This window comes from Notechis scutatus, chromosome 8, assembly GCF_049901735.1.
Source record: "Notechis scutatus isolate UNSWTSFEM ecotype Mainland chromosome 8, rNotScu1.2, whole genome shotgun sequence".
NCBI classification, from domain to species: Eukaryota; Metazoa; Chordata; class Lepidosauria; order Squamata; family Elapidae; genus Notechis; species Notechis scutatus.
The window spans coordinates 26,396,384-26,420,122 of record NC_142016.1 but is presented as its reverse complement, the minus strand read 5'-3'; the positions used below and the strand labels follow the sequence as shown (position 1 = coordinate 26,420,122).

The following is a 23,739-nucleotide window of genomic DNA, read 5'->3' as shown; positions in this document are numbered from 1 at the left end:
AAACTTGGGAGAGGGATGGACTCCAACTCCCAGAACCCCAGCCAGCCTGCTAATAAACTTGGGAGAGGGATGGACTCCAACTCCCAGAACCCCAGCCAGCCTGCTAATAAACTTGGGAGAGGGATGGACTCCATCTCCCAGAATCCCCAGCCAGCCTGCTAATAAACTTGGGAGAGGGATGGACTCCAACTCCCAGAATCCCCCAACCAGCCTGCTAATAAACTTGGGAGAGGGATGGACTCCAACTCCCAGAACCCCCAGCCAGCCTGCTAATAAACTTGGGAGAGGGATGGACTCCAACTCCCAGAACCCCCAGCCAGCCTGCTAATAAACTTGGGAGAGGATGGACTCCAACTCCCAGAATCCCCCAGCCAGCCTGCTAATAAACTTGGGAGAGGGATGGACTCCAACTCCCAGAATCCCCCAGCCAGCCTGCTAATAAACTTGGGAGAGGGATGGACTCAACTCCCAGAATCCCCCAGCCAGCCTGCTAATAAACTTGGGAGAGGGATGGACTCCAACTCCCAGAATCCCCCAGCCAGCCTGCTAATAAACTTGGGAGAGGGATGGACTCCAACTCCCAGAATCCCCAGCCAGCCTGCTAATAAACTTGGGAGAGGGATGGACTCCAACTCCCAGAATCCCCCAGCCAGCCTGCTAATAAACTTGGGAGAGGGATGGACTCCAACTCCCAGAACCCCCAGCCAGCCTGCCAGTGAGCCTGGAGAGGGGTTCCGTCAGGCCGAAGGATTCTGGGAGTTGGAGTCCACCCACCTTCAAGCCGAGCAACCCCGTTGCCTTAGACGAGGCTCGGGCTGCCCTGGAGAGGCGTGGCCTCCTCCTCGGCCCCGCCCAGCGCCCGCCCAGCGCCCCCGGCCCCGCCCCCTTTGGGCCACGTGACGCGCGAGCCGGAAGAGGATGGCGGCGGGCTGCGGCGCGCGGAGGTGGCGGCTGCTGCCGCTGCTGCTGCTGGCCGGGGCGGCGCTGGCTCCGGGGCCGGCCGGCGGGCTTGCGTCGGAGCCGGGCCGCTGGAGCCGGACGGCCGGCGGGGTGAGTGCGAGGGCGGGGCCTGGCTAGAGCTGTGGCGTCACCGGGAGGGGAAGGAGCGGGGGGAGGGGGAGGGTCCCTGGGAGACCCCCACTCCCCCACCCATCCTGCACGGCGTCTTGCTCGGGAGAATGGGCAGGGTGGTCTGGCTGGGCGGGCCGAGGGGGTCCCGGGTCGCTTCCCTTCCATCAGGGCCATCCCGGCTAGGCTAGACGGCCTCGGGGTGCCCCCCTGCCTTCCAAGGGTCAGGGTTGGTTCCAAGGAGCTGCCCTGGGAGGATCTGCATCCTCTTCTCTCTCTGCCCGCCCCCCAGCAGGACTGGGGTCCCTCTCTTTGATTGTTGGATGGCTGCCCCTGCCCCCCTCACTCCAAAGGCTCCCCCAGCAGCATCCCACAGCAATGGGTTTCACAGTGGTGGCTCTTTTTTTTTGGCATGGGGGTTTAATTTTTGATGCTGAGGGTGGACAAAAAAGGAGGGAGGGAGGGAGGGAGGACGGGGAATTGGAGAGGAAGGGGAAGGCAGGGGGAGGGAGGGAGGGAGGCAAGAAAAGAGGGAGGGAGAAGGAAGGAAAAGGGAGGAAAGGAAGGAAAGAAAGAAAAGGAAGGAAAGAAAAAGAAAATGGAAAAGGAACAGAAAGAAGAGAAAGGAAGGAACAGAAAGAAAAGGAAAGAAAGAGGAAGGAAGGAACAGAAAGAAAAAGGAAGGAAAGAGAAAGAAAGAAAGAAAGAAAGAAAGAAAAAGAAAGAAAGAAGAAAGAAAAAGAAGGAAAGAAAGAGAAAAGAAAAGAAAGATTGGTTGTTGGCACTCTCTGAGCTTGGTGGTTTTCTTGCAGACGTTTCATGACCAAACTAAGTAACATTATCAGGGTTTCTGAAGATGAGGTTTGCTCCCTGTGTTTATATATACAATAGCTTGCCCTGCTGCTTATACCCCATAAGCAGGGATTGACACCTGACAAACAAGCAGAAAACTATACCTTAATCACGAAACCACCAAGAAACTCCCACCAACCCTGGCAGGCCAAGCTACTGCACATAAACGGAGAGCAAACCCCATACCCTTCTAACACTGATGATGTCACCTAACTGGGTCATGAAACGTCTGCAAGAAAACCACCAAACTCAGTCAGCACCAAGGACCCCGTAATTGTTGTCCTCCACCACTCTGCAAACCCCACTCCCTTCTTGCCCTGATAAAGTTACCTAGTTGGGCCATAAAATGTATGCAAGGACCCCACAGTTTGACTCTGAGCTACAAATACTCTTTTCTACCTGTATTCTAGCATTGTTTGACACCTATCTTAGAGTGCCACCCTCCCCCCACATCTAACACGCCTTTCATTCTCCTCTCAGTGGCTATTTCTTCCCAGAAAGAATCTCTAAACAAACATTTCCCCCGGAAGTTCCTTTATCCAGAGCAGAAAGTTATTCCGTGGTATCCTAGCTGGGTCTTAAGGAACAGGATGGATTTGAACTCGGGCCCTTTTGTGGAGCGACTGAGCCTTTGTGTTGCTCTTGTTTTCCAGAACCAAAAGAAACTCTTTGTCTTCTCCAAGACGATGTTTAAAGGGACTTGGATTATTCTTAAATGTAAGTGCCCAGCCTCCCACAACAGGATAATTGAATCAAAATTTGGATTGGCTGGGGGCGGGGGAGGTTTACAGGATTTTAAAATATAATATAATATAAATGCTCGATCCCCGTGCTTTGCTACGAAACTATGTGGTGGGGCTTAGTTTTTGGGGAGGAAAATAAGGGGGGGAAAATTCTGCCTCTGCCTACCAGCATTCATCAGTACTCATCTTGTTAGCGTCCTGTCAGTGTGTGAGAGAGTTGAGGGCTGTTTGGAAACTGAAGCGGAATTTGCTGTGTGGGCAAGAAGGAGACAGCAAGGAGCCTGGGCGTGGCTTAGCTCAACTGTTCTGGACTAAAGCTGCTTGGTGCTGCTGTGAAACTGAAACTCCTCTGCTTGTGTTTTGCATTTGGAGGAGATTTCTTTTGCAGGTGGTGAGGTGAGTAGAACTCCTTAGCATCAGAGTGTGTTAATAATAATAATAATATATAGGAAATACTCTAAATGCTCTGGTGATCATTTCGAAACATCCTATCTTAGGGAGCCCCTAGAAAGCCAAGAGGAACCTACAGGCCAAATGTCAAAGTTTGTGGGCTTTACAGTTCTGGAGATTTTGTGATGATGCATGAGTGATATTTCGCTTATATAGATCTATGTATTTATGGTATTCAGCTTTGTTCGGGTATTTTCCCACGTCATTATAGTTGTGCTTTTAAAGTTGTAGCAACGTTTTGGCGAAACGTTGGGAATGACGTGGGAAAATACCCGAACAAAGCTGAATACCATAGATATAAATACCCGTGAAAACTTAAGAATATATATATATAATTGACAGTTCCCCATGAAGTCTGCAAAGATAGGGAAGTGCTGAATGTGACCTGGTATCTCCGCAGTTCCCGCTGCCACAATGAAGCCTACATAAATGTGAGCCACTGGTCTCTGCAGGGTGGATTTGGGGGGGTGGGAGGGGAAGGCTGGAAATCCCCCCCCCACCTCTGGGGTTCAGCAGGAAGGAAGCCCTCTCCTCAAGGGTGGGTATCTGGACCCACTTCATAGCTGGTAGAGGGTTGGGGGTGTTTGAGTGGGTGGGCTCTTAGCATTTTGTCATTTCCCTTTCTTTCTTTCTTTCTTTCTTTCTTTCTTTCTTTCTTTCTTTCTTTCTTTCTTTCTTTCTTTCTTTCTTTTTTCTTTCAGGAAAACGAAGCGTTGACCTACCTGAGCAACCCTGACGTGGAGGCCAGTGTCCTTGGAGGAGGCCAGTATATATGGAACGTCACCTTGGTGCCGTGTGGACAGTTGCACAAGGTGCGGATCCTGCCATCAAGGGGTGGCCTGAAAAGTGATTGGAAAACCAGAGTAGCCTCGTTGTGAGAGGAGGGAACGTCCGGTTGGCGAACAAGTGGGGGAACTCCTGATAGAAGAGGCTGTAGCTCAGGTTGAACTGCGGTGGTCCTTGGGGGTCTCTTGAGTTTGCAGACGTTTCATGACCCAGCTGGGTAACATCATTAGTGCTGGGAGGGTGTGAGGTTTGCAAGGAGGGGGAGGACTGTGGGGTCCTTGAGCTTGGTGGCTTTCTTGCAGACGTTTCATGACCCAACTAGGTAGCACCATGGTGATGGTTGGGGTGGGGGGAAACTCATCCTATCCAACAGAGGTCTCCAAACTTGGCCACTTTAAGACTGGTGGACTTCAACTCCCAAAATTCTGGGAGTTGAAGCCCACAAATCTTAAAATTGAATTCTGGGAGTTGAAGCCCACAAGGCTTAAAGTTGAATTCTGGGAATTGATGTCCACAAGTCTTAAAGTGGAATTCTGGGAGTTGATGTCCACAGGTCTTAAAGTGGAATTATGGGAGTTGATGTCCACAAGTCTTAAAGTTGAATTCTGGGAGTTGAAGCCCACAAGTCTTAAAGTTGAATTCTGGGAGTTGATGTCCACAAGTCTTAAAGTTGAATTCTGGGAGTTGAAGCCCACAAATCTTAAAGTTGAATTCTGGGAGTTGAAGCCCACAAATCTTAAAGTTGAATTCTGGGAGTTGAAGCCCACAAGTCTTAAAGTTGAATTCTGGGAGTTGATGTCCACAAGTCTTAAAGTTGAATTCTGGGAGTTGAAGCCCACAAGTCTTAAAGTTGAATTCTGGGAGTTGATGTCCACAAGTCTTAAAGTGGAATTCTGGGAATTGATGTCCACAAGTCTTAAAGTTGAATTCTGGGAGTTGAAGCCCACAAGTCTTAAAGTGGAATTCTGGGAGTTGAAGCCCACAAGGCTTAAAGTTGAATTATGGGAGTTGAAGCCCACAAGGCTTAAAGTTGAATTCTGGGAGATGAAGTCCACAAGGCTTAAAGTTGAATTCTGGGAGTTGAAGTCCACAAGGCTTAATGTTGAATTCTGGGAGTTGAAGCCCACAAGTCTTAAAGTGGCCAAGGTTGGAGACCCCTGGTCTACTCCATCTTCCTCCATTTGTAGACCATCTCGATGGTCCTTCTATAGACGTTGTGGGGGCCATGAAGTGCCAGATACCAACTTCCAACGCTAGACAGCCTCAGCCTCTCTCCAAACTCTGAAGAGAACCTCTCTTCCCAAACCAAGAACCACAACCTCATAGCTGGCTGAGGAATTCTGGGAGTTGAAGTCGACCAGTCTCAAAGTTGTCAAGTTTGGGGACCAGACAAACACCAGACAAACAATCCAGCGGAAAACAAGGCCCTAATCAAGACCCTAACAAGGGGGAAAACCACACCCAGTAACACGGGCAGATGTTGTGGTTCGCCAGCAGCAGGTGTGGATGGCTGAGGCCTCGGAGAGCGAGGACTCAGATGAGGGGCCTGCGTGTGATGCAGGGATGGGGCCAGGACCATCGGAGTGGAATGCTGCCTTCGGAGATTGTGGAGGCTGGCAGCAGTGATGAAGAGCTCCCCGAGGAGCCTGTGCCCAGTGCAAAGAGTGCACGCAGGGCTGCTCGAAGGAAAGAGCAGCTGCAGCAGCACAGGCGACTCGGGAGTAAGGCTGCAAGATAATGGCCCCTCCTTTAGGAGATAAAAGCCAGCTGAGAAACCGGAGTTCTTTGCAGGAAGCAAAGAAGCTTTTGCACTCAAGCCTTGTGGACGTTCAGGATATCTTGGTTTGTGTTTGGAGGCTCTTTGTGTTTGAAATATTTCTTAGTCACTTTCTCTAGTGTTCTTGGCAGCCTTGCACCACCTTGGCGAGGCTCGTTCTTATCAGAGACAATGAGTTTGAAACAGCCTTTTAACCGGGAAGGAACGGAATTCGTAAAGGATCATTAAAAGGTTTTGCTGTTACCTCCATTTTGTGTTTGTTTCCTTGGAACAAGGTTTGGGTCAGAACAGCAGGGCACACGACGACCGTATATAAACAGAACAAACCCCACTCCCTCCTAGCACTGACGATGCTACCTAGTTGGGTCGTGAAACGTCTGCAAGAAAGCCACTGAGCTCACAGAGCACCAAGGACCCCAAAATGGGGAGCTCATAACTTAGTCCACTTGAATGGGGAGCGGGAGTATTATTTGGAGGGTCCCAACTAATACCCCTGCCTCTTCTCCTTTCTGTTTCAGTTGAGTGTCCAGGAGCTCCCACTTCCGAAAAAGCTGAAGCACCTCCCAGTTAAAGAGGTAACCGATTGGGGGGGCACTTTGGGGTTCTGGCAATTGTGGGGGGGAGGAGAATAAAACTAATGGTGGGGGGGGGTTTGAAGGACACCGATTGGCCCCCTTTTGAACAGATTAATTATTTCAAATAATCCCTTGCCCTCGGAAGTGGTGGGAGAGCCATCACTGGAGGCTTTCAAGGGATTGGACTGCCATTGGTCAGAAGTGGTGTAGGGTCTCCCGCTTGGGCAGGGGGTTGGACTAGATGACCTACAAGGTCCCTTCCAACTTTTGATTACCTGTTTAAATAGGAAAAGCCCTGTATTTTAATTTCAGGGGCTCTGCAATAGACGGGATAAGGGGCTGTCCCCTTCCTGACCTCCCCTCCTTTCTCCGCAGACCCCGGTGCAAAAGAGGGAGGCCCCCAAAGTGGCAGAAGTCAAGGCAGCCCAGGAGAAGGGCTCCAACCCCCCAAATCAAGAGGCCCAGAAGCCCAGCGAGACGCAGGAGGTGAAGCCGCCTCCCTCGGCCCAAGGAGGACCTACAGAAGACCCCAAGAAGAAAGTGGACGCGCTGAAGAGAAAGTTAGAGGTGGGTGGTCTCCATGGGCCCCGGGCCTTGCAGGGGTGGGGGTGGCAGGCAGGAATTCCGCAAGCTCCCCGGTTGGGCACCCAGCTTCCTTCCTGGTTAGGACATGAGTTGGAATATTTCTCTCCCTTCCCGAGATAAGCTGGCTATCCTCCTTTTATGACTGCAGGGAATCTGGGATTCAGAATAGAATTAGAATTAGAATTAGAATTAGAATATGGAGAATGGAAAATAGAATAGAATAAGAATAGAATAGAATAAGAATAAAATAAGAATAGAAAATATGGAATGGAATAAGAGTATAGAGAATACAGTATAGAATAGAATAATGAATAGAATTGAATAGAATAGAGAATGGAATTGAATGGAATAGAATATGGAGAATAGAATAGAGAAAAGAATAAGAATAAGAATAGAATAGAATAGAATAATGAATAGAATAGAAAATATGGAATGGAATAAGAGTATAGAGAATACAGTATAGAATAATGAATAGAATAGAATAGAATAGAATAGAATAGAATTCTTTATTGGCCAAGGAATTTGTCTCCGGTGTAAATGGTCTCAGTGTACATAAGAAAAAATGAAATACATTCATCAAGAATCATAGGATGCAACACTTAGTGATAGTCATAGGTTACTATAAGCAATCAAATCATATATAGGTTACTAATATGCAATCAAAACATTCGAAGAAAACAAAATATAGCCAAACATAGTTGTGTTTCGAAGCTGTCCCCCAAGGAGGCAGATGGTTATTTCTTTAATCCAGTGACTTCTGCACAAATCTTCCCCAATTGAGGACTTTCCGGCGGTGTTGGGATGGCAACTTCAGGAATCCATCCATCCATCTCTAACCAGTGACTCTGGGCAACGAGCAGTCATAAAAACTATTCAATAAAACAATGCCAAAAAAAGGGGGGGGAATCAAATGCAATCAGCAGCCCAGAGTCAACTTATATTTATGTTTTTGATTTACCTAGCTTTTAACCTTTTACGATTGCAAACTGCCTCGAGGTAAAAGCAGGCAGCCAATAAACTTGACAAAGAAATAAATAAGCAGCCAAGAGAGATTATATTTGTTGCTGTCAACATAACTAGGAAACGGGGCTTCATAGACCCAAGACCCCAGGGTGGGGTATCCAGCCAGGTTTTCAAAGCCTTCTGAGAGGCCAGCAGGGTTGGAGGTCATCTTGATCTCTGGAGGGAGGACGTCCCAAGTGGGACTGTGGCAGAGAAGGTGCATCTCGTGGTCCCCCACCAGCTGAGATTCCTTGGCCAAAGAATCTATCCTGGAAGTTTGAGATGCAGCCCATCTCTAGAGCTCCCAGTTAGAGAAGGTTGAGGCTGTGGTTCTAGATTTTGGAAGAGAGGTTGGAGAAAGGCTGAAGCTGTCTAGCGTTGGAAGTTGGTATCTGGCACTACACGGCCTTCACAACGTCTATAGAAGGACCATCGAGATGGTCTATAAATGGAGGAAGATGGGGTAGACCAGGGGTCTCCAAACTCCTTGGCCACTTTAAGACTTGTGGGCTTCACCTCCCAGAATTCAACTTTTAAGACTTGTGGAATTCTGGGAATTGAAGTCCACAAGTCTTAAAGTGGCCAAGGTTGGAGACCCCTGCTGTAGACCACTCCGTGGTCCCCATTTCCTGCTGAGAAATCAGCCCGCTCTTGTTTCCGCTGCTTCTCCTCTTCGGTGAAGAGCGTTATGGAAGAAGGTGATCCATCTTGTGTTGCGAGCAACTCCTTGATTTACCTGAAATACTATTTTTTTTTTTTTTTTTTGTCTCTGGTCTAGCCTATCACAGTTGCTGAAACTTGGCAGGATGGCCCTTACGTCTTCATCCTTAGCATCACAAACCCCTTGCCCGACTGGGAGATCTCGAGTGAGTGAAGAGCCCAGTTTTGATGGGCCAAGCAAAAAAAAAAAAAAAGACTTTCTGATTTAAGTTATCTTCACCCGTAGAGGGGACTGTTACGTGTCTTCTTCTAAGGGGACTTCAGTTGTGGGAGGCCCTTCATTTCCAACCGTTCAGTCCCTCTACCGAGTCTTCTTCGGTCTTGAGGTCTTCTGCACTTTGGACAAGAACGTGCCTCAAGACGTTCTGGAATCCCCCTTGTTGGAAAAGGGGCGATAACTTCCAGAGGCCCATGCTGGGGTGGGTTTCAGGTGCCCACCAGCAGCCAAGGAAGGCTGGGTTGGAGTTCCATCACAGGCGTCTCTCCTCCTCCTCCTCTTCTCCAGAAGTGGCCATTCTTCTCCAAACTTTTTCACCCGTCTCTCTTTCCCGTTCTGCCTTGTAGTTGATGTCCGGATGAAGCATCCGGAGTACATCTACATCTCCGCCTCGGAGTGGCCCCTCAAGGTGGTAAGTTGAAGCTTTATATGGCTCGGGGGGCAGGTGAGCAGAGGGCATCACGGCCTGTTTCTCCAACTCCACCCATCTCTTAAGTTGATTAAACATGCTGCCTGGGGAATTCTGGGAGTTGAAGTCCACCCATCTTCAGGTTCATTAGCATGCTGCCTGGGGAATCCCCCGATTGAAAGTTGCCAAGTTGGAAAAATTGTCCTAGAGCAGGGGTCTCCAAACTTGAGGCGACTTTTAAGATCTGTGGACTTCAACTCCCAGAATTCCCCAGCGAGCCATGTGGCGTTAAAGCCCACCCGTCTTAAAGTGACCAAGTTTGGAGAGGCTGGTTTGACCCATAGAGTCTTGATGGTACAGTGGTCAGATTGTGGTACTGCAGGCCGTTTCTGCTGACCATTGGCTGCCTGCAATTTGGCAGATCAAATCCCACCAGGCTCAAGGTTGATTCAACCTTCTGTCCTTCTGAGGTGGGTAAAATGAGGACTGATGGTTGGGGGCAAGAGGATGACTGTGATGACCCAAAGCGGCGTGGCACAAAGGCAACACAGTCACATAAGCAAGAAGAGTCCCTTTATTATCTCCAACTTGGCCCCCAATGTCCAGGTTACCTTCGGCTGGAGAAAAAACTCCCAGGAACAGCCTTTAAGTGGAGAAAATTCGGTCCGAAAACAAAGTACATACAGACTGTAACTAAAAATCCACACAAACCACCCTGCAGTAATTAACTTGACAGGGCAGGAGAAGGAATTGCAGACTTAAAAGCACAGCAAAACACACAAAGTTGGGAAGACGCCAGGAACCCAGATAAGCCTTGACGATACCAGATAAATTCACAATTTGCTCCCAACTGCGTGCAACTTCCCTTTTTAAACCCTGTGTTCCCAGCTGCTGCTAATGAAGGGAATCAGGGCCCTTTCCTCCCCCATAAGCCATGCAACTCACATTGCTCCTTTCTCCATTCCTCCCTGCGTGCCCTAGGATGAAGAGGGGGTGGGCCTGGGTCTTCCTGTGAATTCCCTCTCCCTTGTTCTACCTCTTCCCTGATCCGTCCAGCCGGACGTTGCCCTTCCCCAGTTTCTTCCACAGCCAACGGAGCCACACTACGGCTATGGCTATAGTTGAGGGTTGAAGAGCGGCCCTTCCTGGCCCTTCCTTCGTCCCCCAACCTTCGCTCCCCTTTCTGCTCCTGCTTCCTTCATCCCTGGGGGGCTTCCCCTCTCTCAAAACAGTTTTACATGGTGATGTGCATCGTGTACGTGCTCTATGGCGTGTTGTGGCTGATCCTCCTGGCCTGCTACTGGCGGGACATTCTGCGCATCCAGTTCTGGATCGGTGGCGTCATCCTGCTGGGCATGTTGGAGAAGGCCGTCTTCTACGCCGAGTTTCAGAGCATTCAAAGCGAGGGAGAATCAGGTGGGTAGAGGGACCCCCCCCCCTCCCCCCACCCCTCCCCCCCATCCATGGGGGGCCCAACGGACGGTTCTTCTGGCTTGCTCAGCACTGTGCAGGCTGGGCTACAGTTCCCATCACCCACCAGCCCCCACTGCAGGGGGTGATGGGTGCTGTACTGCAAGTGGACCTGGAAAGCCTCGGAGTGGGGGAGTCTAAGATGGCTTGTTTCTTTCACGTCTTTTATTTAGTTTACGACCATGGTTGAGTCCAACGTTTCTGTTGCTAAGTGAGGCAGTTGCTCAGTTAATTTTATTCCATTTTACGACTTTTCTTGCCACCATTGCTAAGTGAATCACTGCGGTTCTTAAGTTAGTCCTACGGTCATTAAGCAAATCTGGCTCCCCCCCATTGACTCGTCAGAAGGTCACAAAAGGGGATTGCGTGAGCCTAGGACCGTCGTAAATAGGAACCGGTTGCCAAGCGGTCCGATTTAGATCACTTGACCCTTTGGGATGGTGCAGAGGTCGTAAATCTGGAACATGGTCATAAGTTCACTTTTTCAGTGCTGTGGCAATGTCGAACAGTCACTAAATGAACCATTGTAAGTCAAGGACTGCCTGTGTTACATTCAGGGACCGCCCACCTCACTGACAAAGGGACTCTGGGCAGCTGGCAAACCTCAGAAAAACAGCTATGAAATGTTAAACGCTTTAAATATCCAATAAAGCAAAATTAAATAAGTTTTTTTTTTTTAAATGATGGGCTATTTGAAAAACTCCCACCATTTTGCAGGGTGGACGGCAGGCTGTCCAGTCTCCCTTGCCGTTTCGGAGTTGGGGGGGGGGCATGGCTGTTGGCTGGGGAGGATGGGCGTTTGAGTCCTTTTCATCTCCGTTTCACCAAGCAAGGGGTTGGCTTCTACCGGCCAAGATTGTCCCCTGTTTTCTGGCTTCCAGGCCGGTCATCTTTCATATAATATAATTCCTCTCATATAATATATGTGTCATGTAATATCTGGGTCTATGCATAATGTTGTATTTATTTTGTCATGTTTGTATAGCGCATATTGGAGATGGGGGACCCTTGGAGAGCTGCATGCACCGAAATTTCAATTTAATGGATGCCGACTAAAGTGCGTTCACAGCGACCGTTAAAGTCACTCCCCGTCTCTCTCTCTCTCTCTCCTCTGCTTCCTTCTGCAGTCCAAGGCGCCGTGATCTTCGGCGAGGTGCTGTGTGCCGTGAAGCGCATGTTGGCCCGGGTGCTCGTCATTCTCGCCAGCCTGGGATACGGCATCGTCAAGTGAGAGGGGACGAGGGTGCCCAGGGCACAGCCAGATAGCACAAAAGCCAGCCGGGGGGGGGGGCTTCGCTCTCCCCTGGCCCTGAACTCCACCTCGCAGGGTTGTGGTTTCGGAAGAGGCGGGGACATGACGTATTCATGCTCACCTTGTTTAATGACACGAATCGGGGGGTGCCACCACCCCCAGGGGCCTTTCCTGGCACAAAGGGTCCGGTTTACTTGTAGGGCTTGTCCGTTATTTGATTTTATTTAGGGAATTTATATTGCCGCCTGTTCGCCCAGGGCGACTCGAGGCAGCTTGCAGAATATAAAACCTCATCTAAAAACAATAAAACGAATAAGAGTCCCATAATAAATTAATGCAATAAAATCACCCCACCACCACCCATACACACACGTTTGTTTATATCCTGCCTCGTTTTTAGAAATAACTCAAAGCAGCGAACATGCTTGATATTCCTTCTTCCTCTTTTCCCCGCAACGCCCCTGTGAGGTGGGTTGGGTTGACTGGCTCCAAGTCACCCAGCTGTCTTTTGTGCCTAAGGCAGGACTAGAACTCACCACCTCCTGGGGATTGCCCCAAAGTCGCCTGGTTTTCACACCTAAGGCGGAACTGGAACTCACCACCTCCTGGGGATTGGCCCAAACCCAGCCGGCTTTCATCTCTAAGGCAGAACTAGAACTCACCACCTCCTGGGGATTGCCCTCAGGCCGAACCACCCTGACGCCCCGGGCTTCTCTCTCTTGCAGGCCGCGCCTGGGGGCCCTTCTGAACCGCGTGGTCGGCGTCGGGTTGATGTACCTGGTCTTCTCCATCATCGAAGGCGTGCTGCGGGTGAAATCGGTAACGGGGGGGCAGAGCGGGAGGGAGCCTTGCAAAGGAGGGGGGGGGTCTGGGGTCCGCTCTCTCAGCCTCTGATTATTCCCCCGCCCCCCAGGAACAAGTTAACATGGTCACCTTGACCTGCGAGATATTTCTCGCTTTTGTGGACTCCTGTATCACCTGGTGGATATCCTTTGCCCGAAACTTAGGCCCGCCTGCTCCCCTCTCTGGGTTCCAGGGTGTTGAGGGAGGGGCTCGTGGGGGGGCGGGGTGAGAAGAGAGGAATCTGGCTTTGCAAACAGAATTAGCCCCTCAAGGGGAAAAAAAAAATTATGGCTTCTCGGTCAGTAAAAAAACACGTCCCCCAAAAAAGGATCCTAAATGAGGGAACTTATCCACTTATTGACTGATTTCGATTCCCACAGCCGCTGTTTCCCCCCAGACCCTTCCCGCCCCATTTTAGATAGTGGAAGGTGACAAATTTGGGGTTTTCCAAATGCCTCCCCTGCCCAGTTTTTTTTTTTTAAAAAATGGGTCTTTTCCCCAAAAGGTGCATTGCTGTAAGAGGCAGTCCTCAACTTTCTGACCGTTCGCTTAGTGGCCATCGGAGGTTCCGACAGCGGCTCCCCAAGGCCACTTACAACCCAGTTTTCAATTTTCAACAGCCAGGGGGGTGCACAGTCATGTGACTCTTTCCCCCCTCCCCAAATAGTGTATGCTCGGCAACTGGACTCGCTTTGTCCATTTGCAGCCATGTCATTTAAAAAAAACGGCTTTTTATGACATTTTTGCCGAAAACCAGCCTTTATTTCTGGTTTTCGGCCCGTCGTTTTTCACTGGATGGCCATCGTAAATATTGTAAAATGGGGTCTGTCGGGGGAATGGTCTCCTTGACAGCCATTGTGGTCATAAGCCAAGGACTAACTGTGAGTGGGCCCAAATCTCCTCTGTGGGTTTTCAAGACACCGTTCCCCTCTTCCTTCCCTCGGTCTTCCGGTCCTTTCCCCGTAGCCCAGAGGTCTCCAACCTTGGCCGCTTTTAAGACTGGTGGACTTCAACTCCCAGAATTCTCCAGCCAGCTAGGCCTGCTTTTCTCTCTCTCCCAATCTCCTAGAGTGGAGAGAGATTGCAGAGGAAGGGATCGCAAGAGAGTCAGCTCTGCCGCCGGCTGGAGGATTCTGGGAGTTGAAGTCCACCCGTCTTTAAAGTGGCCAAGGTTGGGGACCTCTGCCTTAGCACCATTCCCATTTGCCCTCAGTTATCCCCAACCTGTGTTTGCAGTGCCCCTGTTGCCTTCTCGTTCTTCCTCTCTGTCACTTTTTTTTTGGGGTTTCCTCCTCCTCTCCTTTCTCTCTTGTTTTATCCCAGGCTCAGGATGACTTGGTGCTGCTAGCAGCCATTCCCCTCGCTCTGCTTGACTCTGCTCTCTGCTGGTGGATATCCTCTGTGTTCCTAGCCTGCTGGTGGTGTGTGTGTGTGTGTGTGTGTAAGGTGGGGGGGGGACCTCTGGGGTCCTGGCTGTGCCTCCTCCCCCTCCTGCCCAGCCTCCCCAAACAGTCGGTCAACCTATGGGCTTTCGAAAGGGAAAGGGGCCGTCCGGACAATGGGCTGGAGCTGGTTTCAGATTGGGGGGGTGGAGGGTTGGCTTTGTTGAGGTCTCTTGACTCCCCCGCTTGACGGAGCTTGGAGCCCTATGGGGTCGATCCCTTCCACACCAGCCAGCCGTGTGTGGCAGCAGCCAAAAAAGGCCAGTGCAATCCTAGGCTGCGTTCACAGAGACGCAGAATCCAAATCACGCAGAGGGTTAGTGCCGCTTTGCAAAGCCTTAGTAAGGCCACACCTGGAGTACAGCCTTAAGTTTTGTGCCGCCACCTTGCACAAAAGATGTTGAGGGTTTGGGGACCAAAAAATAAAAAGTGCAAAGAAGGGCAAGGAAGACGATCAGAGGCCTGGAGACTAAATACAGATATATAAAGAATGGTTGCAGAAATTGGGTTTGGCCAGTCTAGAGGAAAAAAGGACTAGGGGGGCACACGATAGCAGCCTTCCAGTATGTGAGGGGCTGCCCCAAAGAAGAGGGGTGGGGAGGGGTGTCAAGCTATTCTTCAAAACACCGGAAGGCAGGACAAGAAGCAACGGATGGAAACTCATCAAGGAGAGAAGCAACCTGGAATTCAGGAGGAATTTCTTTTAACTGTGAGAATAATTAACCAGTGGAAGAGAAGTTAAAAACCTCATTGGAGGTTTTTAAGAAGAGATTGGATGACTATTTGTCCGAGATGCTATAGGGTCTCCTGCTTCAGCACGGGGTTGGATTGGATGACCTCCAAGGTCCCTTCCAACTCTGTTATTTTGTGTTCCAAGTTTTAGTTTTGGTCTAGTTTTTAGTTTATTGCCACTGCACCTCGTACAACGAAATCAAACACCATCTTCAGGGCACATCATGACCATGAATTTTAAGAATCCAACCTCATGAGTCAAAGCCTTGACTCTATTAGTTCCTAAACTCTGCGCTATAACCTGATCTGAAGGGCCTGAGGGTGGCTTGACAGCAGTATCCCAGTATTTGGGGGGGCTGCCCCAAAGAAAACGGGGGTGAAATTATTCTCCAATGCACCAGAAATGAAGGACAAGAAGCAACGGGTGGAAACTGGTCAAGCAGAGAAGCAACCTGGAACTAAGGAGGAATTTATTTAATTGTGAGGATAATTAACCTGTGGAACAGCTGGTCACCAGAAGTTGTGGGTGCTCCATCACTGGTTGGCTCAGGAATTCTGGGAGTTGAAGTCCGCAGGTCATAACGGGGCCAGAGTTTTCCATCCCCGCTGTGGAGGGTTTAGGGGCCACAGGGTTGCAACCGGGGAGGTTGTCCATGTGCAGTTTTTGGTGCAAAACCTACCCTGATGAGCCCAACCTCAGTTTGGGTTTTAACCAGCAAGCTGTCCTCTCTGGAGAGGCACCCAGTTTCCTCTCCTCTTGATGGGGGTCCCATCTCGGCATTTCCCCCCTTCCCAACCCCCCCCCCCACCTCCTTGCCACGCTGTTCTCCTTGACCCCTGGCACATCCTGATCAGCGTGGTGCAGACCATGAAGCTGCTGAAGCTGCGAAGAAACCTGGTTAAACTCTCTCTCTACCGCCACTTCACCAACACCCTGATCTTCGCCGTCATAGGTGAGATGGGGCCGGGGGAGGGGGCGTCTTTGTGGGGATGGGGAGAGCCACACTGCTTTCTTGTTGCTCAGTTGGGGTTGAGAAAAGCTCTGTTGGGGCCAGAACTTGCTTTAAAGAGCCAATTTGGTCTAGTGCAGGGTCTCACCTTGGCTTTAAGACTTGTGGATTCAACTCCCAGAATTCTCAGCCAGCAAAGCTGGCTGAGGAATTCTGGGAGTTGAAGTCCACAAGTCTTAAAGTGGCTAAGGTTGGAGACCCCTGGTCTAGTGGTTAAGGCATCAAAGCTAGAAACCGGGAGACAGTGAGTTCTAGTCCTGTCTTGAGTGTGAAAACTGCTGGCTGGGTGACTTTGGGTAAGTCCCCAGGAGGTTGGGAGTTCTAGTCCCTCAAACATGAAGGTCGACTGGATGAATTTGGACAATCGCTAGGAGGTTGGGAGTTCTAGTTCTGCCTTAGGCATGAAAGGCCGGCTGGGTGACTTTGGGCCTGGCCCTTTCACTCAGTCCAACCCACCTCCCTTACAGGATGGTTGTGGGGAAAATAGGAGGAAGCAGCGTGGGGACATGTTTGCCCCCTTGAGTTATTTGTAATAAATAAATAAATAAATAAAGGCAAGATACAAATAAATAATAATTAAATGGGGAAGAGGAAGGTTACGTCGCAAAGCGCAGATGGAGCTGAGGCAAAAGTGGGGATGAACTCAGGTGAAAATGGTTGGATTTTGCTTTGTATTCCAGTTCAGATAAGATCACCATCGCGATGTCCTTTAAAAAAAATGCTCAGCTTTAAAATTACAATTTGGCGATCTTATTTCTGCTCAGGTTTATTTTATTTATTTTTCAAACTCCTTGCTATCACCCCAAATCCCTCCAGCGTTTATCAGATAGGCTGGTAGCAGGATATTAAATCCCTCGCTTAAATTTTAATTTCAAAGACTTCCTGCTGCCTCCAGAAGACGCTTCCCGCCTGCAGTCACAACACGTATTTTCTGTCTCTCTCTCTGCAGCGTCCCTGATCTTCATCATCTGGACTACAAAGACCTTCCATCTTGCCACCTGCCAATCTGTGAGTAAACAGGCTGGCAGCCTTTCTGTTCTTCTTTTAGACCAGAGGTCTCCAAACCTTGGCCACTTTAACACTTGCGGACTTCAACTCCCAGAATTCCCCAGCACCAGCAGAGCTTACTCTCTTGTAATCCCTTCCTCTTCAATCTCTCCTCTTTGGGGGAGAGGAAAAAAAGAAACAGACACGGCTGGCTGGGGAATTCTGGGAGTTGAAGTCCACAAGTCTTAAAGTGGCCAACTTTGGAGAACCTCTGTTTTAGACCCACTAATTTTTTAAAAAAATGACAAGTTGACCCTTGCACCTCTGAAATTATTCCTGCCCTGAGAATACTGCAAACAATTTTGGTCACCAGACTACAAAAAAGATGTTGAGACTTTGGAGAAAGTGCAGAGAAGAACAACTAAGGTGATCAAAAGTCTGGAGGCTAAAACATAGGAAGAACGTTTGGCTAGTCTAAAGAAAATAAGAATTAGGGGGTGACATGATAGCAGGATTCCAGTGTTGGAGGAGCTGCCACCAAGAACTGGGGGTCGACTTATTTCCCAAAGCACCAGAAGGCAGGACAAGAAAGCAACGGATGGAAACTAACCAAGGAGAGAAGCAAAGTGAAATTAAGGAGAAACTTCCTCACAGTGAAGACAATTAACCAGGGGAACAGCTGGCCACTAGAAACTCTGGGTGCGCCATCACTGGAGGCTTTTAAAAATAGTCTAGACTGCCCTTTGTCTGAAATGATATACGGTAGTATAGGTTCTGCTTGAACAGAGCAGAACGACTTAGAGCAGGGAATAGAAGGGGAACTTACCAAATTTGCAGATGATACTAAGCTGGCAGGAATAGCCGACACCCAAGAAGATGGGCTCAAGATCCAGATGGACCTTGACAGACTAGAACACTGGGCCCTATCTAATAAAATGAAATTCAATGTAGAGAAAAGGAAAGTCCTACACTTAGGCAAGAAAAACCAAAAGGACACATACAGACTGGGTGAAACCAGGACTCAATAGCAGGAACTGGGAGAGGGATCTTGGAGTCTCAGTGGACAACCAGCTAAATAGGAGCCAGCCGTGTGCAGCAGCCGCCAAAAAAGCCAATGCAATCCTAAATTGCATTAACAGAGGGGTACAATTGAGATCAAGGGAGGGACTAAGACCACTCTATAAAGCCTTAGTAAGGCCACACCTAGAGTCCTGCATCCAGTTTTGGTCACCACACTATAAAAAAAGATGTTGAGAGGGCTGGACTAGAAGACCTCCAAGATCCCTTCCAACTATTCTATTCTAGTTCTGGGGGTTTTAGAAAGAAAATTCATACAGGTAGTCCTCACCTTACGACCCCAGTCGAGCCCGAACTTCCTGTGTCTGAGCGAGACAGTTGTTAAGTTGCCCCCGTTTCACGAACTTTCCTGGCCACTAAGTGAATCCCGGCAGTTAAAGTTAGTCAACACAGTCATTAAACGAATCTGGCTCCCCCCCCTCATTGACTTGACTCGTCCGAAGGTCGCTAAAGGGGATCCCATAATAACCCCGGGGTACTGCAACCGTCATAAGTACGAATCAGTTGCCAAAGTCTCTGGATTTTGATTTAAGTGGGAGGCTGCAATGGTTGGTTGTAAGAGTGAAAAATGGGCATAAATCGCCTTTTTATTTTCTTTCAGTGAGCTTGTCATTTCCATTCTTTAAGGATTTAAAAACTCCATCTTAATTTATATTATCCCCTATTATGTTCCCCCAATATTATTACATTTGCCACAATTGTTTATATTTTATTTTCTATATGTTCCCTTCCATCTAACCTCTCGTTTTTACACAAGTACATTTTCTCTTGGCCAATAAATTCAAACGTATCATATTATTACTTCATTATCTTAGATATATGAATAACAAAATATATAATTCATTAAAAATACTACCCCACCATATGGTTATATCTATTCCCTGTCAGACTCCACATAAGATTTCTTTTCATATCTTAACTATTAATCACTTACATCTTACATAAACAGTTCTATCTTACTTAATGAGTCTGTTATAAATTCTTATTTTCATGACTATTAACATTATTCCTTCTTGTTCTTAATCCCAATTCTTCAGTGTCTAATGCCCTTGTCATTTTGAGCAGTGAGTAAACCAAGAGTTGTTCAGTTGAGGTCTGCCTGGGGCTTCTCGGCTTCCTTGCGCAAATGACCATCCCTGTTCCTTCTCTCTCAGGACTGGCGGGAACTCTGGATCGACGACGCCTTCTGGCGGTTCCTCTTTTCCATCATCCTGCTGGTGATCATGTTCCTCTGGAGACCCTCTGCCAATAATCAAAGGTATCAAAGGAACTCAAACCCAGGACAGCTCTCTCTCTCTCTCTCTCTCTCTCCCCTCCCTGTTCTGGCCCAAACCTTGTTCCAAGGAAACAAACAGAGATAAAAGCAAAACCTTTTTAATGCTTCTCTACGAATTCCTCACGGTTAAAAGGCTGTTTCAAACTCATTGTCTCTGATCAGAACGAGCCTTGCCAAGGTGGTGCAAGGCTGCCAAGAACACTAGAGAAAGTTACTAAGAAATATTTCAAACCCAAAGAGTCTCCAAACACAAACCAAGATAGTCCGAACGTCCACAAGGCTTGAGTGCAAAAGCTTCTTTGCTTCCTGCAAAGAACTCCGGTTTCTCAGCTGTCTTTTATCTCTTAAGGGAGGGGCCATTATCTTGCAGCCTTACTCCCGAGTCGCCTGTGCTGCTGCAGCTGCTCTTTCCTTGGAGCAGCCCTGCGCACACGCTTTGCACTGGGCACAGGCTCCTCGGGGGCCTCTTCCTCACTGCTGCCAGACTCCACAATCTCCGAAGGCAGCACTCCACTCCCTGAGGGTCCTGGCCCCACCCCTGCATCCCACGCAGGCCCCTCACCTGAGTCCTCGCTCTCCGAGACCTCAGCCAGGTCCCACACCTGCTGCCGGCGAACCACAACGGCATCCCTTTGCCCACTGGGCCTCCATGCTCTCATTCTCCCCTCAAGGGAAGAAGGAGGAGAAGGAGAAAAGCAACTTCCCCCTTGAGAGGAGATGGGAGCGTCCCCTTCAAGCGAGGGGGAGGGGGCGGGTTTCCCACGGGTGAGACCTCAGCCCCATCTCACGCCCCCACCCCTTCCTGCCCCCCACAGATACGCCTTCATGCCTCTGGTGGACGAGGGCAGCGAGCAGGAGGAAGAGGAAGAGGAGCAGGTGGTCAACGAAGTCTTCGGTAAGCCTCGGCTGGCGGTCTCTTCTGCCCCAGGACCCCCGACTCTGGTTCCTGAACCCCCAGACTGGCAATCTGGCCTGGCCTGCCTTTCCTCAAGCGGTCGGTGTGCGCTTGCACGCCTGTAAGTGTGCCCCCTTGCTCTCCCGCCCCCCATGCATTCCAGATGATCTCTTGGGATCCCCTTGCAGGAGACTTCTGTGCCAAAGAAAAATATCACCCACCTGTGCTGGTTCTAGGTGGAGCTGCTGGCGTGTTGCATCTGGAAGAGGGGAGGGTTGGACTTACTCCCCCCACCCCCTTTTTTTTTTCACACTCTATTTTGCTATTTCTCTCCTTCTCTTTTGCCCCAGGGATGAAGATGAGGGGTGGGAAACCAGAAGTCAACGGGATCCTAAAAGGCAACCGAGTGGTAAGAATTTTGGATGGAGTTTCTCCTTCTCCTCTTTCTCCTCTTCTTCTTTCTCCTTCTGTTTTTCTTCTTCCCACTCCTCCTCTTTCTCCTCCTCCTCTTCTTTCTCCCCCTCTTCCTTTTCTCCCTCCTCCTCCTCCTCCTCCTCCTCTTCTTCCTCCTCCTCCTCCTCCTCCTCCCCATTACGAGCTTAAGTTCTTTCCCCTTGTCGTCTTTCCAGATGCAGGACGAAGACTTGAAATGGGTTGAAGAAAACATTCCCTCTTCCATGGCTGATGTGTAAGTCTTTTTGTTGTTGTTGTTTACCGTATTTTTCCTTGCTTTGGGGTCTTCAGGCTCCTATCTGTTGTAGGGTTGTAGTAAAGGATTGCACCCTTGAAGAGGGATTATTAGGTAAATGTTTCCATTCCTGCATTTTAATCAAAAAGTTTAGAAGAGACTTGGGGTCTTTCTTGGCTGTTTTTGGACCACGGCAAAAACCTCTCCGAATTTCAGTCCAACTGAAAGTTAATCCACGCCATAAAAACTTAGAATTTCTACAATTTTATTCCCTGCCACCCCCAAGTTATCCCTGCGTGTTTGTAACCGCCATTCTCTCTCCTTTCTCTTCCAGCATGTTGCCACCACTGCTGGACTCCGACGAGGTATACCTGCCATTTTTCACCCTTTGCCCACAAACCCCACATTTACGTAGTTATTTGTTTTAATTTCTGTAGCCCCTCCATCCCAGTCAATGACTCTGGTTTGTGAGCATCCCGGCTGGAGAATTCTGGGAGTCGAAGTCCCCCCCCCCCATTTTAAAGCAGCCGCGTTTGAGAAATATTCTTTTTCAAGCGTTGAGAGGACCTTTAAAAGGGAGGCCATCGAAAACAGCGGAAGGACACAGCCGACCCCTTGTGATCAAGGCGAAATTCAGGAAGGACCCACCCGGCTGAAAAGCATTAAAAGCTAATTATTTCTCCTTTTCTTTTTCTCTCCGCCTTAGGAAATAGTGACCACAAAGTTTGAAATGTCCAAGATGGAATAAAATTGGCATCCTGGCCAGTCGCTTTGACCGCTCTCGCTGACGGGTTTTGATCAAAAGGATGCGTCAGGGAAGCCCGCTCTCCTTTTCTTCCTTTTTTTTTTTTCCTTTCCTTTCTTTTTCCAACCGGTGTTTTTTTTTTTAAAATATATGTATATGGTTTTTATCCATATATGTATACATATACATGAGCGTGCACACATACAAAAACACACAAGCACACACACACACACACTCCTATACGTATATATATATACATATATATATATATATATATTTGTAAATGGTTATAAAATAATTATTTTATTACTTTCTGCATTTCTAATCCTGGAGTTTTGTTCCGACAAGAACTCCTGACCCACCTCCTGCTGGAGAGGAGGACGGAGAAAGGCAGAATTCCTCTCCCAGCCTGGTTTTACAAACACAGATTTTTTTTTTCCTGCAGTTGGGTGAACATCTGGCATTTGTTCCCGGCAGCCTCCGGAGCTGCCCAAGGCAGGTTCTTCGTGTGGAGGGTAGGGCTGGGTCAGGTCCGAGTGCGAATCCAGGGCAGAAAGAGAGCCCCCATCCCCTGCTGAGTTCCAAACTCAAGGCTCTCTGCAACAGACTTGGATGCTGATCAGGAACAAACCGTGGTCTCTGTCCATAGTTGCCTGCATGATGGTAGGAAGGAGGGAGGGAGGTTTTATGCCTGCAGGTGGGTGGGAGATGGATAGAATGCCTCTTGTCCATTCGGGGGTGTCGTTTTGCAAGGGAGAAATTGGGCCTTTCTGCATTTGCAGATGCCAGCAAGAAAGACGCTAACAACCCCTGGATTATACAGCTGTGAGGGTGTGGTTTGGGCCAAGGTTTGGCAGCGTTCAGCCCCAGAAACATTCTTGAACGGGGACCAACAGCAGGTTTAGTGCCAGAGCTGCCGAGGTTAACCCCCCCCCCCCCCATATTAAAAATTCCCGCGTGGATAGTTGGCACTCAGTATTCACTGGCTGGATTGTGACTCCTTTGGGGCGGTTGTGTTGGCCCTCAACATGGCATGGGTGCCACGCAGAAGACCTTGAGACCTGATCAATTAACTAATGTGACACAGCAGAAAACTTCTGTTTCATCCTTGCTTTTGGGGGCAATGCAAGGGTCCCCAAACTTGGCCACTTTAAGACGTGTGGACTTCAACTCCCAGAATTCCCCAGCCAGCCATGTCTGTTTCTTTTTCTCTTATCCCCCAAAGAGGAGAGATTGCAGAGGAAGGGAACACAAGAGTGTAAGCTATGCTGGCTGGGGAGAATTCTGGGAGTTGAAGTCCCACCAGTCTTAAAGTTGACCAAGTTTGGAGACCTCTGGAAAAGGTCCTTTTTTTTTCTTTTCATCTCTCATCCAAAGCATCTTCTAAGTCTCCAGCTTCGGTCCCTTCCTGCCTCCCAAGAGATTTGGGGGCCCAAAGAAACAAAGATTGCCTGGTCTTGTCCACCCACCCAAAAGCGCCTTCCAATTTCTTCCCCTTCCCAATTTCTGAATTTCTCTGCACTGCGGTGACCCTGTTGGGAAGCATCCAGTCACTTTTTTTTCTTTCTTTCCCTTGGAGATCCAATCTGAAGAATGGGGTGGGCTGGTGAAGGTGGGGGAAGATGACTAATTAATTTATTTTGAAATTGTGAATATGTCTTTGGAGAGAGAAAGCCATGAGTGTTTAATGCAGTACTATTTTTAAAATAAACCACTATCCCACTAATCCATGTACGCGTCTTTTTATCTCGTTCAGCTTTTGCTGAGAGGTCTTAGCTGGGAATTCATGAAATCAGGAATGGGGGAACTAGGGCCCCTTTAAGACCTGTGGACTTCAACTCCCAGAATTCCTGAGCGAGGAATTCTGGGAGTTGAAGTCCACAGGTCACAAAGGGGCCATAGCTCCCTACCCTTGCATTAAATGAACTTTTAAGCTAAATTTTTATCATGCACTTTGCTAAAAAGCCACATGAATCAGAATATGAGAAGCTGGAGAATGTGATTCCTTGGATCGATGGTAGATAAACATATTACTGTCAATACTCCACATTCTTCTATCCTCTTCGCTGCCACATATTTTGGATGAATAAAGGCACGGTAGTCAGTTTCCATAATAGACTGTTCCTCAAACTTGACAA

At 48.9% G+C, this 23,739-nt stretch overlaps 1 protein-coding gene across 2 annotated transcripts; it reads left to right on the top strand.

Moving 5' to 3' along the window:
- Positions 1 to 905: 905 nt before the first annotated feature.
- LOC113429471 (Golgi-pH regulating cation channel-like) lies at positions 906 to 23,327 on the top strand. 2 transcript variants are annotated; one of them, XM_087970289.1, is made up of 20 exons: positions 906 to 1,050; positions 2,574 to 2,637; positions 3,456 to 3,544; positions 3,815 to 3,925; positions 6,195 to 6,251; positions 6,627 to 6,818; positions 8,617 to 8,704; positions 9,123 to 9,187; positions 10,417 to 10,600; positions 11,782 to 11,881; positions 12,632 to 12,725; positions 14,073 to 14,143; positions 15,770 to 15,876; positions 16,883 to 16,941; positions 19,152 to 19,255; positions 20,089 to 20,168; positions 20,519 to 20,577; positions 20,798 to 20,856; positions 21,191 to 21,221; positions 21,563 to 23,327. In XM_087970289.1, exons 1-20 carry the CDS (start codon positions 919 to 921, stop codon positions 21,602 to 21,604), a joined length of 1,788 nt encoding a protein of 595 aa, XP_087826415.1. In that variant the 5' UTR covers positions 906 to 918; the 3' UTR covers positions 21,605 to 23,327. The 2 variants fall into 2 exon arrangements, with proteins under 2 accessions (XP_087826415.1, XP_087826414.1); XM_087970288.1 differs by lacking the exon at positions 14,073 to 14,143 and adding an exon at positions 12,820 to 12,893.
- Positions 23,328 to 23,739: the final 412 nt, after the last annotated feature.

Excerpts from the sequence above, each read along its gene's own strand:
- LOC113429471 (XM_087970288.1), top strand. The coding sequence starts at position 919 with ATGGCGGCGGGCTGCGGCGCGCGGAGGTGGCGGCTGCTGCCGCTGCTG. Across the intron at positions 8,705-9,122 it reads GCCCGACTGGGAGATCTCGA|TTGATGTCCGGATGAAGCAT; the intron begins GTGAGTGAAGAG and ends TCTGCCTTGTAG. Across the intron at positions 20,578-20,797 it reads TCCTAAAAGGCAACCGAGTG|ATGCAGGACGAAGACTTGAA; the intron begins GTAAGAATTTTG and ends TCGTCTTTCCAG.